Source organism: Lampetra planeri, chromosome 3, assembly GCF_965212315.1.
Source record: "Lampetra planeri chromosome 3, kcLamPlan1.2.h2, whole genome shotgun sequence".
NCBI classification, from domain to species: Eukaryota; Metazoa; Chordata; class Hyperoartia; order Petromyzontiformes; family Petromyzontidae; genus Lampetra; species Lampetra planeri.
The window spans coordinates 3141040-3159614 of record NC_136109.1 but is presented as its reverse complement, the minus strand read 5'-3'; the positions used below and the strand labels follow the sequence as shown (position 1 = coordinate 3159614).

The 18575-nt window shown below is 45.5% G+C and overlaps 1 protein-coding gene across 1 annotated transcript in view; it reads right to left on the bottom strand.

Moving 5' to 3' along the window:
- The window catches only part of LOC144736506 (guanine nucleotide-binding protein subunit beta-5), a 68845-nt gene extending 56578 nt beyond the window's left edge, over positions 1-12267 (bottom strand). Inside the window, exons 1-3 of the mRNA XM_078619051.1 lie at positions 11734-12267; positions 6379-6515; positions 5345-5386 (exon numbers count right to left, since the gene is read on the bottom strand). Of these exons, the coding sequence (XP_078475177.1) occupies positions 5345-5386; positions 6379-6515; positions 11734-11845 (291 nt within the window). The 5' untranslated portion in view covers positions 11846-12267. The remainder of the gene's footprint in view (positions 1-5344; positions 5387-6378; positions 6516-11733) is intronic.
- Between the last annotated feature and the right edge of the window lie 6308 nt (positions 12268-18575).

Genomic DNA, 18575 nt, shown 5'->3' with positions numbered 1-18575 from the left:
CAGCGCGCTAACCGCTACACTACCGCTCCCCATTAGCTGCACGCACACGTATACACACTACCGCTCCCCGTATATAAACACACATCTATCATCGCCTCCGTCTCCACGGTGGGCATTGCCTTTGACGGAGTACCTTCTGTAGCTGCCACTCCATTGTTACTTGCCAATGCTGGTTATCATCCCTTCTCGCGGATGATTTTTTGTAAAAAAAAATTCTCATGAAGCTCAATGGTGTAGATTGCAATCCAAATCCAAAGCTCTCCGTGGCCTCTCGGTGTGCTGTGAAGTAGACGTTGCCCGAAACGTCGTATATTATTTGCATTGCCCTTTTAAGGCCACAGTGTTATTAACGAATGCGTTGATTTTTTTTTACTTTTCTTAACATTCCTTACTTGCCTGTTTTCTCTAATTACAAAGGTGGGGGGGGGTGATGTGAGGCATTGTGGGAAGACCCCCCCCCCCATGTCTCCCTCTCTCATAGTCCCCATGTGTCCCCGTGCCCCCCCCCGTGTCCCCCCTCCCCCGTGTCCCCCTCCCCCGTGTCCCCCCTCCCCCGTGTCCTCCCTCCCCCTCGTCCCCCTCTTGTGACATCTGTTAAAGAGCTTTATAGCTCATCGGATTCCTCCAGTCAAAAATAAAATGTGCACAACTTTCAGCTTGCATGTAACTTTCTCTCTGAACGTCCACGTTCCCGATCTAAGAAATTTGTATCTGTTTCTTATAATGATTAAAAACGGTTACCTCGTGACCTACAATTGTTACGTTAAATATCTCGAATTGGTCTGTAATTAGCGTTGCCCTCCCTGTTTAGTTTGGACTGCACCTTGGACCTCACTAGCCCATGGCAATGTGTTACATTTGTTCAGACACAGACTTCTCTGAAAATCTGTTTGTTCCACGTCCATTTCAGAGAAACGTTCTTTAAAAAAAATATTCCTTGTTTAACGTCTTTGCTGACTACACATTCTAGAATATGCAAACCTCTCTCATTCCTCACTCCAATGTTGAGATTGTCAACCATCCTTTCATCTCTGAACCATGAGCTACTTTTAAAGTCAATAGTTGCCCTATATCTGTTGAATGTGTCTGTAAATATTTGTAATTCTACTATGATCAGTAAAAAATAATCTCCCCGGGCCGACTGACTATGCTGCAATGCATTGCGAGCTCGTTGAGAATTTGGATGATTTTATTTCAGGCATTTCATCTCCTCGCTCATCCTCATCATGGCTTCGTGTTGGAGCACACACTTGAATAATCGTTGTCTTTTGAGAGCCTTAGTGTGAGTCCGAACAACTCTTGAGACGGACAACTTTATTTACATTTGACAACGATGCTATCAAACTCACTGCCCAATATAAAATTACCGTCAATTCTCCTCATGGGGGGCTACTTTTGATGCAGTAAGTTTGGCTGTGACGGTCCCACCTGATGACTGAGACTTGTGTTGCCTCTGAAACGTCGTGATTTATTATTGTATTTCTATTATTTTTATTATTTATTTTTACCTACGTGACTTTACCGGAAAAAACCTAAGAGTATGAATCCTTGCAGTCACGAAAGCTTCAAATCTAGAATTAGCCCACTCTGTATGAGTGTGGAGTTCCCCCATTGCCTCTCGCATTACAAATGCCAACCAAGATCCAATTTATTTATTCCAATTCCGTCTCCAGTTCAACAGAATTTGATTCAGCAGGTCGAGTCGACGGTCATTCGAGAAGGCGACCTGTTCTTAGCCAGTGATTCGTGACATCCCTCACTGCCTACCATGGTGCCGCCCTGTTGGCATCGCAGCAGAGTTGCACGTTATTCTTTGGTTATTTCGGTTAAGTCACGTATAAAGATACAATAATAAATTAAATAATAGCATACTGCGACGTTTCGATTGCAATACAAGCAATCATCATCAGGTATAAAAGAAATAGCAACAAAAATCTAACCAGAAAACTATAGACAGACACACAACATGCTAATTTTTTCTCTGCCCCCTCCCTCTCTCCGCCCCCGCCCCCTCTCTATATTTAAGGCCTCGTCACAGAAACGATCTCTCTCTTTGTGCCGATACGTGTTCTCTCTATGTGTGTCCTTGTGATGTCTGTCTGCTTGTGTGTCTGTCTATAGTTTTCTGGTTATATTTTTGTTGCTATTTCTTTTATACCTGATGATGAATGCTTGTGTTGCAATCGAAACGTCGTAGTATGCTATTATTTAATTTATTATTTTATCTTTATACGTGACTTAACCGAAAGAACCAAAGAATAATTCCTGCAGTCACGAAAGCTCCAAAATTGAGTTGCACGTTACTCAAGAAAGGCGTTTCAAGCAGCACTTCCAACGGGGGACACGCGTTTTTTGGTTTGGCCATGTTTGTTTGTTGGAGTACGGAGTTAGACTGATGGCCTTAATCTAAGTTGTCTTGTGGTTGTTGTTGTTTGACTTGCATCCCACTGGGATTTTTGCACACAGCGTTTGTGTACGGTGCTTTTTTCTGGAATATTTTGCATTTTTTTCCCCTGGATTTTATGTTTGCACTTAGTCACATAGTCACTTGAAGATGTTTTCTTGTTCATGTTTTTGTCGTTTGTTTGTTGCGGTTGCACCCGATTCAAGAGCCGAATGGCTCACGGCGCTATACCTAATAAATGAAACTGAAAACTGAAAAAACATGCCACCATACTTCACCACGCTGGTCAGCACGAGCTAGTGAGGATATCCCCTCCCAACATGGGGGACTCAGAGGGCACCCAACCACGTGGAAGTGATCCCCAACCCACGGTTACCACGCAGCCAATCGCACGGTTCACACAGCCGTCGTGATTACGCTGACAAAGACAAAGCTATACAACGGTGTAATTATATCCTAATGACCTCTTTCATTCACACTACCTAGAATATCATTGAATATTGTATCTAAAAACAGAACTCTTAATGTTACCATCTGTAGTAAAGAGAGCCAATGAGAAGCTGCAGAGAACCACGATGTCAAGTAACAAGTGGCACAGTATTGGTTGCAATATTACGATACTTGCACGCGTATGACGAAGCACTTTAAAAACATCTTTAACAAGCACTGTGAAATGGAGAAGACAGGTTTATACTGGTAGGAACCTCCTGATTACACCAGCCCACAGGGGATTATTGTGTCCGTCCGTCCGTCGTGCAGGGAGGGGCTGGGTGGAGAGGGAGGGGCTGGGTGGGGAGGGGAGGGTGGGGAGGGGCTGGGTGGGGAGGATGGGGCTGGGTGGGGAGGGGAGGGTGGGGAGGGGCTGGGTGGGGAGAGTGGGGAGGGGCTGGGTGGGGAGGGTGGGGAGGGGCTGGGTGGGGAGGGTGGGGCTGGGTGGGGGGTGGGAGGGGTGGGGCTGGGTGGGGAGGGGCTGGTCACCCCGTGGTGCCCTTATAAAACTCAACGTTTAACCTACTCACGCCGGCTTGTGCCCGCCCTCACAGTTGGGCATATTTGCGGAATACACCACGCCGCCGTTGTCCCTGGCCATTGACCGAGCAACCCAACGTTCCAAACAGCTCCCTCTGCAGGAATGTGTTAGTCTCAGTCTGGAACAAGTGAGGAATGTGTTAGTCTCAGCCTGGAACAGGTGAAGTCGACATTTGCTGCATCGCCTTTGCCTGTAATTCCAGGGCTATGGCTCCTTCCTCGTCGCCCATGGAAAGGGAGTTTCACAACATCTGAGCGATCCACCAGCCCTGTCTTCCACAGTGCTAGACTACAGGCGTGCGCCACCACCACCACTCAGCAAATAAAAAGTTAAGGAGTCGCTTTACATATATGCCCACAATAACAACAAAACCTCCAGATTCCCGTGGCATGGTTTACATGCATGCTCCGGAGTGGCTGGGGCATATACCAGGACAGCATAGAATAAGACTCAAGAAGGATCATGAAATCATGTTGCTTGAACTTGCAGCAGCAATGCATTCGCTCTCTGTAAAATACAGTTTTAGCAGAAGTCTTGCAAGCCGACGTGACAGGGCGTTGACATCGCCCAGTGGTAGCGCAGTGGCCGTTTGCTGCAGAGATTCGCGGACGTTAAAGGTCCCCTGATGTCATTCGCAAGAGTAGGCCACAGAGGGACGCAACTAAAAACGCAGCATCTGTAGGGCAGCTATTGAAGGTGGACAAAAATCTAAATAATATGATAAAGAGGCAGGAAAACATAGCAAACCAACCGGAAGAAGAATGTTTTTGATTGGTGCGTTCTACCTGCTACGGCATACGGCTCAGAAACACGGTGGTTAACACACAAATATAGAAGAAAGAAAAGTGTGCAAAGAGGCATAGAGAAATCCATCCACGGGATTACATTGAGAAGCAGAGAGAGAGAGAGAGAGCAACACGTGGATTAGTGGACAAACACAGGTTACTGACATCATCCAAACGATTAAGAAAAATAAGCCGGCTTGAGCAGGACACGTCACTCGACATGATGATGGACGATGGTCAAGAATAACAACGGACTGACAGCCAAGGGATGGAACACGTCCATGACACGGCCAGAGAGGAGATGGAGTGATTAAATAAGTTCATGTGCAGGTGCTGGATGGATTGTTTATTTTATGAATACAATTTTTTGATAAATATAGTATTCACATAACCACAAGATAATGTGTAATTTATTTATAGATATTAATGTTACGTCAAATGATGCATTGTTTTTGCAAGTCTACTTTGTAATTAGTTAGATCCTTGTTGTTTTCAAGCTTAAAATAATATTATAATATTTGAACGCTGTCCGTATACAGGCATAACCCCGGTTTACGCCCAGGATGCGTTCCCAAAAACCATAACGTAAATGGAAAGTACTTAAATACAAGCAAAGATATCGGATGGTGGATCGTAACGTGGTACAGTACCTAAACAGAGGATGCTCAGTAACCCATTGCATCATATAGATTAATTACAACCATCATTGGTATGTTAAAATATTTCCTTGTCGATTATACAGTACGTACTATTAGTTGTTTATCATGTGAAAAACAGTTTACACTTGTCGCCATAAATACGGTATGTGCGGGGAAAATAATATGAATCGAGTATGTGCACACAGGAAAGAAACGACTCTCGTCAAGGGATGGTCATGCTGGGGGCACCACCTGGCACCCGCTCGTTGCCGTGCAGCATTAAAGAATTTGGCTCTTCGTGGTAAAGTTCGTAAATCTCGAGTACGTTGTGGTGAGGTGCACAGTACGTAAAACGGGACTGGGCATCAATAAGTTTAGTACGTTACAGCGAAAGAACGTAAAACGTGGAAGCTGCAAATCGGGGTATTGCTGTGTATATAGTCTGATTAATTATTTTTGTAGATACAAACAATATTCATGTTCTCACCTTGTTGGTGGTAAACGCATCCCACACGATCACCTTCCCATCCTGGAGGCAGAGAAACAAGCGTCAACACATGCCCCGCATAGGCGACAAACGCCACGAATCGGCGCTCTTAGCGTCAGCACTCGCCCTTGCTCAGCGACAGGTCTTGCGGAATTGTCCATTTGCCAGTTGGGGTGATACATGACAAGGCTGTCACCAGCCCGTACTCATCGGCACGATGAAGTATGGTTGAATAATTCACGGGGCCAACACGCCGTGCCCAAGGCTTCTACCGACAACAGTGACAACACGATGATGATAAGAAATAATCACATTGCCTTAATGTGTCATTTGCACTTTTAAATAACAATAATAAATCCATTGGAAGCCTCACTGAAGTTTCAAGACTTTTGAGGAGGGCCTCGTTAGATTGAGACATTTGGTCAACTCCAATCATGATGAGTGCTAAGCTTCCTCATGGGTGAAAGCGGAAAACTCGGAGCAAACCCTCCACAAAGGGGGGGGGGGGGGTGATATTCGCTGACAGATTTAAGAATCCATTGCTGTGTTTCCATCTCCTGGCTACCTCACAGCAAGGCCCAACCCTACAGCACCTCAACTATTCCCAAGCAGTCTCCCATTCTAATTCTGACCTGGCTCAACCCTGGCAGTGCAAATAAAAAAACACATTTTTTTTTATTGCACATCCATGTCACGGAAGTGAGCCAAAATGAAGACAACGAAGAGAATTGATGCCATTCACATGATTTAAAGCATTCGTGACTGCAGGGATTCATATTCTTGGTTCTTTCGGTAAAGTCACGGAGAATGGAAACAAGTCACGTAGAAGGGAAACAATAAAATATTTTTTAAAAACTTGTGTTGCAGTCGAAACGTCGTGAGAATTGTATTGTTTTATATTATTATTATTATTTTATTGTTTCCCTTCTACGTGACTTTACCGAAAGAACCAAGAATATGGCATTCACATGGTGAAGTGTTTGGGTGACCGGAGTCTTTGGGCGCTCCCCGGTGACCAATGAATGGTTCCTCACCTGGGAGGAGCTGACGAGTCTCCGCTTGTCCTTGCACCAGTCCATGCACAGAACTTTGTTGCCGTGCCCTTTGAGAGTGCGACGCGTCTTCATGACAAACTGGCCCAGCGCCTCCACTCGCTCGGCCACCTGGTGAACTGCACACGCGTGGGCACAATGCCGTGGTGTGGATGCAAGGAGTGAAGAACGTGTGAGCATGTGAACATGCGCAAGCTAACACAGACAGACATGGGCCAGCGCTCAACACGTCTACAAGCTGAACTACAAAAAATAACTCACTGTATTCGAGGCCACGCGTTCCGTAGTGCACGAGATCGTCGACTTGCCAAGCTGTACAAACATATCCTAATGCCGTACATGTGGGTACGTGTTTGAAGATCAGTTACATAAGGTGCAATTGTACAAATACAGGCAGATACAAAGTCATAATTTACACGGGCAAAAGTGTTTATTCGGGACGAGTCTAGATTTGGGGCTTTTCTAGGATTCAACAAATCCAAATCTGTGGGTATAGCTGTGCACGGGCAGAGCTGCTGCCATGTCCCAAAAGCGTAACACTGGGATACAGCAGAGGTAAATTCGATGTACAATTTACATTCCTAAAGTTCTAAAATAACATAATCACCGGAGAGACAAATAGGGACATTTGTGGTGCTAGCCAAAGCCGTAGCCATGGAGTCAACATTGGGGGGACCAAATCTTCCAGGGTGTCTGGGGGTCCCAACCCAGAAAAAAAAATCTACATTTCAAAACTCATTTCCTGCCGAATATATTAAAAAATTCACTATCACATGGGATGGACTTTTTAATTTTTTGTTACAATCACGGCAGCCAACGAACGTAACGCGCGTCCACGCAGAAGATGGAACGCTGAGATCAGCTCGTGTACAGGTGGCTGGACGGAGTGTTGCTTCGCAGGATCGTGAGAGGTGGAGATGGCTTGGGGAGGCCTTCATCCAGCAGTGGATTGACCACGATGTTCACAGACTGCGCGATGAATCCGGAGACTCAAGTTTAGTTTACCGCTTACGGCCAACATCATTGTTGGTTATCTGGACTAGTTATGGGCTTCCACTAGGTCGATTCAGCCATAAACCAGCACCTGGTGCGGTGTGTGAACATCTCCACTAAGGAGACAACGGTGTGGTGCTGGCTAAACACCCTCTCATATGTCGTGTCGGCCTTAATAGGCACTCGCTAATCGTACTTCTTTCAGCAACCTGTGGAGGCTACACAGGGCGTCTGCGTCTGTGTGATTGTGAACAGGAGTGTGTGCCACGAACACCTACAGTTACACAATGTAACCTGCAATGCATCCAGCAAAAAAAACCTTGAATTTTTTTAGTTTCTATAGGTGAATGCATACCTATATACCGATATCTATAATACATTCGCACATACGCACAGGGTTTCTGTTTTTTCGGGAGGTTTTCAAAAGGTTGGCGACAAGGCGAATTATTCAGATAACCGGACAAGGGCTCCCTGCTATTAGCCCGACTGGCCAAGGTGTCCTTCCACATTTACCTCTTGCAAAATCACTGAGCAAAACACTGATGCATAATGCACCACAGCAAATGCATTGGGAGAGCAAGAGTCAAGTTTGTGGAGGGTACGTTTTCTGTTCCGTTATGTGTATTCACCAGCATGCCACGTGAGCTGGGTGAGAATACAATAACACGTGGCGCGTATCCGCACCTTAGGCCCCAGACAAGTGCAGCCTCGTGTCTCCCTGGACCGGATCCGCTTGTATAGAGTCAAGGGAGACCCAACGTTCTTGAGGTGGCATAATCCATCTAGCGCCTGCACGTGAGCCAATTTCATCACTCAAATCTCCCCGGCGAACGTCGCTTCAGACGTGTTCACCTCCTTCGGCTGCCACTCCGTTGTTAGTCTCGACCACCGGCCGTGGAGGTAGTGTTGACATCGTTCGTTATTCTGTTGCGACGCACTGGCTGTCTTGGGGGCCAGGCTTCATGAGTACACCAGGCACTCTGACAGAGTACGTGTACAGCAGCACGGAGAGGGGATTGTTGCTGCTGGGTGGTGGTGGTGGTGGCTACGCTGCACGTGGCCTGTAGCCCTGCGCCGCGAAAGACAGCGAGAGTTGGTAGATCGCACAAATGTTGCCAAACGAATTTCGCACGGGTATCAAGGTGCCATACTCTGGCACCTTGATGTGGATCTCGTATCATCCGCCCCTTCTGTACGGGGATCAAGTGTTGCCCCCTCACATGTTTGGGTTTTCTTCGGCCACTCCGGTTTCCTCCCACATGTACAAACGCTCATTAAGTGGCTGGACACATCTTAATGTGAACCTTATGGCGGGACCACGGGGTCCCGAATAAACGGAAGTCCAAATCGTAATTAAATAATTACTTTTTTTTGCCGACTCCGTCCCATCGCGCACATAAACGCCGAGACCCATCAGAACTCAATCCTCTCGTTCTTCACCAAGCACTCGTCGTTGCCAAAATTGCCACAGTCAGAAACACAACTTTGAAACTTTGATTGGCGCAGGGTGCGGAGCTCGTCGAGAGGAATACATCGCCGTGTCGTTTGCCTTCAACAGACATAAAATGACGTCGCAAGGCAGTTTCTGCGAGAGCCGGGGGCTTATGGGACCTCGGGGTCCCGCCATAAGGTTCATTTGTAGAGGCCTGTGGAGATTGCGCAATGTGTGGACGACCGAACTGCCGCCTTCCAGCTTGCATGACGTTGCTCAGCGACTGTGAGAGTCGCAATTCGCACGAACGACGGGTGCGCACAACTTGGACACACGCTCGTCGTTAGCAGTGGCGAGGCATGGGCCCCGCCGCGTGTTCGCCGCGAGTGTCTTGGGCATCGCGGAGAAGAGCCAAGTGCCAGAAACACCGAGTGGGAGTGTCGTGACTAATCCCAAATCGGCGGTGTTGATCGCGAGCCGTGCACGACTTGGCGACGGAATCGCAGAGTCCGACACGCAACGGGCCGACCCAGTAAATTTGGCCGTTCGTCAAATTGGTATTTAATCCCGACAAGGAATAGCAACGGCGAGGTCACAGCAGTGGCAGCAATGCAGTATGAAGAAACTACCGAGACAAGGCCCAGTGGGTCAACATTTACAATGAGTACAAGTACTAACAACCCTACGTCAAATGGGTACATAATACATTATCTAGTAGTACCTGTTAACGGGCACTGCTGCGTAATATTACACAGTCCATACAGTTGTATAACACGCACACACTTCTACGCACATATATAACGCATACAAACACTTACGCACTTATATACACACGCACACACACACTACAGAGACACTTAACCGCTCCCACTTGTAGTTAGCACACTGCACGACATATTAGGCAAACACGCTCACCACCAATAACAGTGGCGAATATTTGAACCGGTTCTGGGCCACTTATAGGTCGACTCGGCCTCAAATTGTTCTCTGTGTGCAATCTGGGGAGACAAAGGTGGCCGAGTATGGTATTGGCGACCCACCACATCGTGTGCCGTGCCAGCATTCATAGGTGCTTGCCAAGAGCACTTTCCCGAATGGTCTGTTAAAGACGATACATTTACACACACATAAAGATACATTTACACACACATACAAATACATTTACACACAAATACAGATACATTTACACACACATACAGATACATTTACACACACATACAGATACTTTTACACACACATACAGACACATTTACACACACACACACACAGATACATTTACACACACACACATAGATACAAAATGCACATAGCAGCACCAACGTGCTATTCGCAGGGTAAACGATTTTGCCATATGCGGTTAAATATTTTCAATTCGAATTTAGGAGCAAAGACCTTCTAAACGTAATGGAGGCGAGCGCTTTGACATTTGCGAGAATAACAGATCATCTAACACAAAGACGTACACGACTGAAATAAGCAATTTGTGGGTTCGGGTCGGATCGGTATAATAGTGCCACCCGTTTGCCGGACTTCACTGTGGCGTCGTTACCCAATAACGCTGCTGGGTGGACAGTGGTATGGGGGGGGGGGAGATTTAAGAAGCGGTTCCCCATTGTTTAAATTGCCACCCCCGGGAGATGGGATCCGAACGGGCGAACTTTGGGTTGCAAGTCGGTTTCGCAGTTAAAGCTGTGAAACATTTACGCTTACCGCTGAAAATTGTCATATGAGTGGCGAACCGATAACTCGTTATTCACCGATGCTTTTCATTTGGTTACCGGTGATGAAAACGTGCCGAGTGAAAACAGCCTACGACTCGTTACGGCGCGCGGCGCTCTGCAGACAATGTGCTGTTTCATTGTGCTCGTTCAAAGTGAATGATTTCTTTGGTCAGCGGGGTAGGAGAAGTTAAACAAAGATGACAGCCACTGCGAAAGGCAACACGCGGAGTTTTACGTCGTCTTTGCTTGACTTTTGTTGTCATTTGAGATCACGGAATCTTCACTTGCCAGAGACGGCATTTCACAGTCGGGAATAGTTTACCGGAAGAATCAACCTATCTACACATTTGAAACAATCGCCCTGGGGCAAAACTACATTATACGTGACGTAAACAGTGGCGTGCAATCTGCTCCCGTTTAATCTGTAATCTCCATAGTGGGTGTAAGTATAGCATTCCTCAAGTAAAAAACGTATTATTGATGTGATACTGCGTTGGCAGTGGTGCACAAGCACAATTAATAAACAAAAAAACTCAACACATTTGTAAACAGCACTGCCTTATAATAATAATAATGGCCCTTCTTCACGTTACATTAACGGTTACATTCGGAGCATCACACGCCTAGCTTTTGCCAAAGCCTGGCTCCACATTGTAGACCCGTGTCGTTCAGTACAGGGGGAGCCCTTTACACGAACAATAACCTTTAATGAAATAGCAACACACAGCGGAGCAAGCGCCCAAATCAGTCAAGGTCACGCCACCTACACCCAAGGGTGAAACGCTGGAGGGAATGCTGTCAGACGTTAGAAATGTTCTCACTTTCAGCAAGGCAGCTGTAATTTTAGACACTCAGATTACGCAGCCTTACACATATACTGCACACGTGTTCTAAACAATCTCCCAAGTGCACTCGTGTAACCAGTGCACGTACAGTCATCTCAAACGCACGCGACTCGCGGTTACTTTCAATTGTTTACAACTGCGATGTGGCGAATCACAACCAACCAATCGCGGCTTGTGGCAGCAGAATGCCCATTTAAAGTCGCGTCCTGAACACGAGCAACGCTGAGAGCGAGCAGGGATCGTAGGCCGTGACCCGGGGCGCGCCACGGGCACCACCCTCCCCACGGCCGGCACCATCGCCGCCGTCTCTCCTGCAGTTGTGGTGCTGCTGCCGGGCGCGACTCACGTTCCACGTCGTGCAACTTGGCCCTCTCCTCCTCCAGTTTGATCTTGAGGTTCTCCGCCTCTCCCTGCAGCCCGTCGATGGTCTCATTCTCCTGCAGCCCTTCGGAGGCCATCTTTCCGGCGCACGAGCACCCACAAGCACGCAGAAGCCGCAAAGAGAGGCGCAGTGACTACACTCAGTCGACGCTTGCCAGGATAACGATGGACGGACGAAATGCGGCACCGCAGCAACACGAGGATCGCACACGAACGCGGCGGCACACGGCCAGAGATGCGGACCGGCGCGGAGAGACCCTAGGGAGCACAGCCAGAGGCAGGCGAGCGCCGCAGGTAGAACATGAATGAGTGCGTCTTCGCGTTTCCACTCTCCGTATACGGACGGCACGGATTAATAGGCGAAGCCTTCACGAGATTTTCGGGATCGCTATTATTTCCGAGTTGTTAACCGCCTCCCGGTATCTTGCCGTTGCCTGCTCTGGCGATGCGTAACCGGAGCTGGGCGAATGTGTACCCTAGCGGGCCGCCCGCATCTCTCACTGTAATACAGTGAGAGCGAGGCACTGGAGGCAGCCCATGGGTTGCACTGCAATACGCGATCGCGCCACGCGGCGGCCGCTGTCCGCGGTGCTGAAGGACGCGAGGCAGCTGCGCTGGGCCGTGCGGTCGCTGTCCGCGGTGCTGAAGGACGCACGGTGCCCCACGGGGCGCCCGCTGGTTCGCGGTGCTACGCTCGCTGTGGATACGCTCGCCAAAGGCCGTGGTTGTCGCTGGACTTTAAGAAGGGCGGCGCTCACGGAATGAGAACACTTTACAAATGCTGTGGCTTCCCTCTGGATATCCGTCCACCTATTACTGATTTACAAAAAAAGCCCCCGTCGTGTGAATAATGCAACTGTTTTAACCGTGTGTGTTTATATTAGAAATGTATTGGGGAAGTCAACATCACCATGATTCGATAACGGAAAACGTGTACGCAACGTGCCACGATGGGGCGCAAACGACTCTCATGTTGAGGCGTGTATGATGATATCATTACAGTACATTTCAAATGTTCCCACTAACAATGTCGTTTGCACCAAAACCCCAAAAAGCAACAATCCGTGCGACCCTCCGCATTTTTTTACTTGCTAAGGTAATCATACATTTAGATTTGAAGCTTTCGTGACTGCAAGGATTCAAACTCTTAAGTTTTTTCGGTAAAGTCACGTAGGTAAAAAATATGTTTAATTCATAAAAGTAATAATAAAAAATAAAATAATAAATCACGACGTTTCGGAGGCAACACAAGTCTCCGTCATCAGGTGGGACCGTCACAGCTAGATTTACTGTATCAAGTGACAAGTAATTTTAATTTTATTATTATTTTACCTACGTGACTTTACCGAAAAACCTAAGAGTATATAATCATACATTTACTTCATAACTACTTTACTAATAACTGTGATTTCTACGCCCAAATAAAAACAAGTTTAATATTTAAACGAGATTTTTGAAAGTCATCATGAATATTGTAACAGACGGAGTCAATATTTGCAGGTATAAGCGATTTCTAACATTTTAACTTCACGTTGTATTTTTTCTCTTTTTTCCCCTTTAACATGTGAATTGACGATTACACTTTGGCAAAGAGCACTCACGCAGGGATTTTTATTTGTACAATGAGCAAACTTTTGCTGTAATATCTTTTGTCAGTTTACTGCTTTTAAACAATTTGAAGGTGAAGGATGTAGACATACTACAGTCTGTATATTAACAGGAATAACTTGAATTTAAACAAAGCAGCTTTTGAGATGCGTTGGAGTAATTTGTGTGCATCTCTAGTTCTCTGTGAAGTGTGCTGCCTCTTCCCTTGCTTGGGTCTCTTCTCCGAGTTCATGCCACTTGTATACGGGAGATATTTATATTTAAAACAACAAGGCATAATCACGCGAGTTCACTCCACTGACACCTCCAAACACACTTTGTCAGATTAAACATATAGAAAGATTTCACAAGGCTATTAATTTAGCGCTGGCACGGCCGGTACTATTCATATTTACCATATGTTCATTTGAATACAAAATAGAATCACAGTACCCGTATAAAATAACTTCCAAACCAGTTATATTTATAAAGTCATAACATTATTAAATACTCTATAATATCTAGCCCAAAGTATCCTAAACATATAAGTTAGGCGTGTACACCATTCACGCACGTGGCGATTAATTGAAGTGATATTTTCTCAATGAAAACTTTATGTGAACACAGCCTATAACCCACGTTCCGTGTTAACCCAGAACAACTCTATGCCTAGTGTCCAACGAGCGTAATAAAAATAACTCCCCGACACCTTCACCTTTACAATGAGCCTCATTTTAACCCAAAGCACGTTGTTCCGTGAGATATCTCCGTGCCTATCTGCCCCTTAACTTAAGAGCCCAACGACCTTAGTCTCACCCGAGACTGTCAAGCCCGTCCTAATACCCACCAGCTCTGCACAGCTTGTGCACACATTCTGAGACTGTGCATTGATGAGGACGCCACGGAGCGGGCGTTCTTTGCAGCACAAATCGCACTGCCCGAAGCAGACGACCAGGAACGTCTGGTCACACATCTCCGCTGTGAAAACCGATAGACAAAGAGCATTAGCACGGTGCAACTGTTACATACTATCATGAGAGCAAACGTTCCCTTTGGCGTGATTCCACATGTTCTAATTTCAACTTGGAACGTGCCGCACAGTATTCAGAGGCGCGAGGAACCACAGGCGAAGGCAGTCATGCGATGTGCAGGCGCTACCAACAGTTGCCCGAGCTTTGTGGTCCTCTATATGTTAAGGTGTGATCGGCTCATCAATTCGCGTTTACTTTTTGGGAGGAAGCCAGGTCGCCTAGAGAAAACCCAGGCTTGTGAGGAGGAAACACTCTATCCCATACAGATGGAACAGATGGAGTCCACATGTTTGCTATACCGCCTTATCCTGGCCAGCAACGATGCTTGGTTACAGGTGTGCACCAACACCTTCCGGCTATAGCTAGCTTTTACACTTAAACACGGATGCACTTGATAGACAGCACTCGTAATGTTTCGAGAGAATGAAGGCTTGCGTAGCTTACTCTTATTTCATACATTTATCCGTTAATATTGAATTCCAAAGTTCCACGGGTCATCTTAGCTCAAGATGTACGCATCACTTCAAAGCGGTACCAACGTAAAAACAAAATCAATGTATTTATGATCTTACATACACATAAGGGTTCATGCCAAACACGTGATTTGATGCCCTAATACTAATAACAATAATACGTTCAGCGGCGTGGTTCAAGGGGAATAGCCTAGAGGTCATCACGCTCACTGCTAGGTTATTTAGTGATGCTGCTGCATTAGTCGTGGTGCACAAACACAATTAGATAAAACCCCAAGCTGCTCATCAATATCACTGCCACTACTGGGTTAAGATAAATTTCAGCAGTCGAGCGGCATTGCGGTAAATGTACGAAAATCGCGCCATCTGCCGTGAAATGGCATTTCAGTTAAATGCAGGAGATGCCCGCAGTGTATTATATTCCACATTTTGAGATGATCCTCGAAGTGTTCATCGGCATAGTATAATGTAAAATGTTTCCCACCAGGTTCCCATTGCAACATAAACATGCGTGGGCTCATATGGATAAAGAACATTATTCGTAAGAGCACCCCGAGGCTCGAGAGTAAAACCCATTTATTCTGTTTTACTTCACATTATGTTGAGTAATGCGGGCTATCAGCTCGCTTAAAGAATGACTCAGCTTCACATGCAGCAGGTACCGTCTCGTGCAGTGCTGCCACCTGCCTTCCGAATTGAGACATGTTTCATTACAAGAAACTAGCGTTAGGAAGCATCGTTTTGCTATAATTGTGTGAACAGCGCTCCGAGATAAAGTTTAAACACATTTGCCAATCACACGGCCTTAAAATAAAAAAAAAATGCATCAGGTAATGTTATGATCGAATGTGTTGAGTGTTTTGTTAATTATGCTTGTGCACCACTCCCAACGCAGCAGCATCACTAAGTGTTCAAAGATAAACGCATTGATTGCTCACTGCTGTAACACATCGCTATATTGCATATTTGCTCGGCTTCACCATGTAGGCGTGCACTGGCGACACGTTTAATCCAGATGGCGAGACTAGACGCATGGGACCACCAACGTGTTTCATGGATCAATATTTTAAAGAACCCCAATGTATGTCATGCAATTCCGTTTGGTAACAATTTATTACTGACCCATTCCATGTAAATAACAGGTTAGAATACATTTCCAGCACAATTTAATGCATATATGATTCGTAATACATTTATTTTTGGTTCGATTGTGTAGGTATAATGCCAATTTTAACTATAATCCTTCACTAATTTTGATTTGAAGCTTTCGTAACTGCAGGCATCCATACTCTTTGGTTCTCTCGGTAAAGTCACGTAGGTAGAAAATAAAATAAATCACGACGTTTCGATCGCAACACAAGCGACCGTCATCAGGTGGAACAGATATAGCAAGGAGAACTGCTGACAGAGGAGAAAGAGCTGCTGACAACAAGAGTTTATATCGGATTTTGGTGGGCTCAACCCGAGGGTAAGTGGGCGGAGCTAGAAAGGGAATTTGTACGTTAATGTAAATGTGAGAAATTAGCATGTCAATGTGAGACGGTCCCAGCCACAGAAGGATCACCGCCACTTTCTGTGTTGTCACGTGGGCCAATATGCCAATTGATTTTGTTTATCAGCAAAAAACATCGCCTTCTAATAAGACAATTTCGAGACTTACAAAGCACAATAACACATGATCAACGTAATCTCAAACGGGATAGTGACCGTCATAAGGTGATGTGGAGCTTGCGATTCACACACACACAAGTAATAGGTTAGATCGGTCATTCTGCAGTAAGGGAACGAATTTGAATTACAACAAAAATTGAGAAAGTGCTGTGATGAATATTTTGAGGGAAGCAACCCGAAATAATAAAACATTACATTTTTCTATATATGACTCAACCGAGTAGACATGTTAATGTATTCTTGTTTTTCTGCACATACATCAGTCCTTACCGTAGCCCAATTAAAACTTCAGTCTAAAGACACGTCAAATGTCCATGTACAATTGTTTTGCATGACATTACAACGCTTTTGCACACCCATAATCAGGTTTTCTATTCATAGTTTTAATTTTTTTTTAATGCGCTAGCAAGGCTAAAAGTATACCAAAATATGTATTTTAATATGAACCCTAAACTAATATAACTTCTGCTATCGCCAATGGTGCCGCAGTTGTATTTACTAGCATAACTGTCATTACGGTAATGCCATGGCAGTGATGGTAATGACGGCAATGACACTTAAAGCTTTCACTCAGTCATCTAAAATACATACTTAAATGAATAAATCACTTATAATGGCACTCCACAGATTCCAAAATACAAGATCAAACTGCCTGTGGATTTTTTTGTACGCAGTTCTACCCTAATGGCTTTGGTGGCTTTGAGGCCTTTATTGGCAATGTTACCTCACATGACCCTGGCAGTTCGGATTATTCACAGCGGCATAATAATGTATTGACAGAATTTTTATTGGAGAAATACGTGCATACATATTCAGATCTCGATATTTATGATTTGCTGGTGGCACAGCCATTACAACATCCAATGGAAATGAGCTGCAGAAAATGCTAGCAGAACGTAATAGAGAAGGCTGCAAAGTTGGGCTCAGGATAGACATGAGCAAAACTGAATGTCACGTTTAACAAATTCAAGAAGCAATTTGAGATATCTGTCAGAGGGATATAACTGGAAATCACAGGCGGGTTAAGTGATTTAAGAAAGCTGAACTTGATATTGAAAAGTAACAAAGCAATGCGCCTAAAGAAGAACTGTTATAAACAACGCGTACGACCTGCTGTTGCATATAGTTAAGAAGCACGGTCATTAAAGATAAATATAGAACAATACCTGTAAAGTGTGCAAACCAAACACGAGGAGATGCATGCTTGGAATTACAACGAGAGACATACAGAAAAACACATGGATCACAGAACATGTGCAGATTTACGACATCGTCCAAACTACGAAGAGGAGTTTGTGGGCTTTGGTAGGACACGTCACGAGCAATGATGGTGGCAGGTCGTCGAGAATAATAATGGGGTGGCAGCCAGAGAATGGAATTCATTCCGAAGGGGACATCGACCGAGAAGATGTAGCGATGAAATCAGTTAAAGTGCAGGTGATGATGGATTGGAAATTGAGTATATTATTATGATTATGTTTTACATCACAGGGTCGTGAGAGGGTACGTTGGCTTGGAGAAACCGTCATCCGTGCAGTGGATTGATCATGGTTGACGATGATGAACCTTCTTACAGTAGATCTCTTCCATAATAGAGGTATTTGGGTTAGATCGCGTAAATATATAAATGTGTCGTTAAAACCCGCTACCACCCGACACAGCCAACTAGTAAGGGTTGTCACGTAAACAGAACGTGGCCAATTCGTCACTAGTTAGAGAGCCAAGCCACAACATCTACAATCTGAGTACGACGTTTCGCCAGTAATTACAACTAGCTTCATCAGGCGACAGCCAGATTTGTGGATCTCCTCTTATCCTATTGACCGCGACTCATTTCGCCTACAGGTGCTGCTGTAAGATCTATGAAAACGCCTACGACCGGGCGGCACTATTCTTCAAAATACTTATCTGGCATCATCTGCGATTTTACCCAAAATCTTTTGATGAACGGCGTTCAATTACACGATATTTTCTTGCAGGTTGGAGGAGTCGCAGGATAAAAAAAAAACTCATATTACTTACGGATTATCTGCACATTTGTGTTA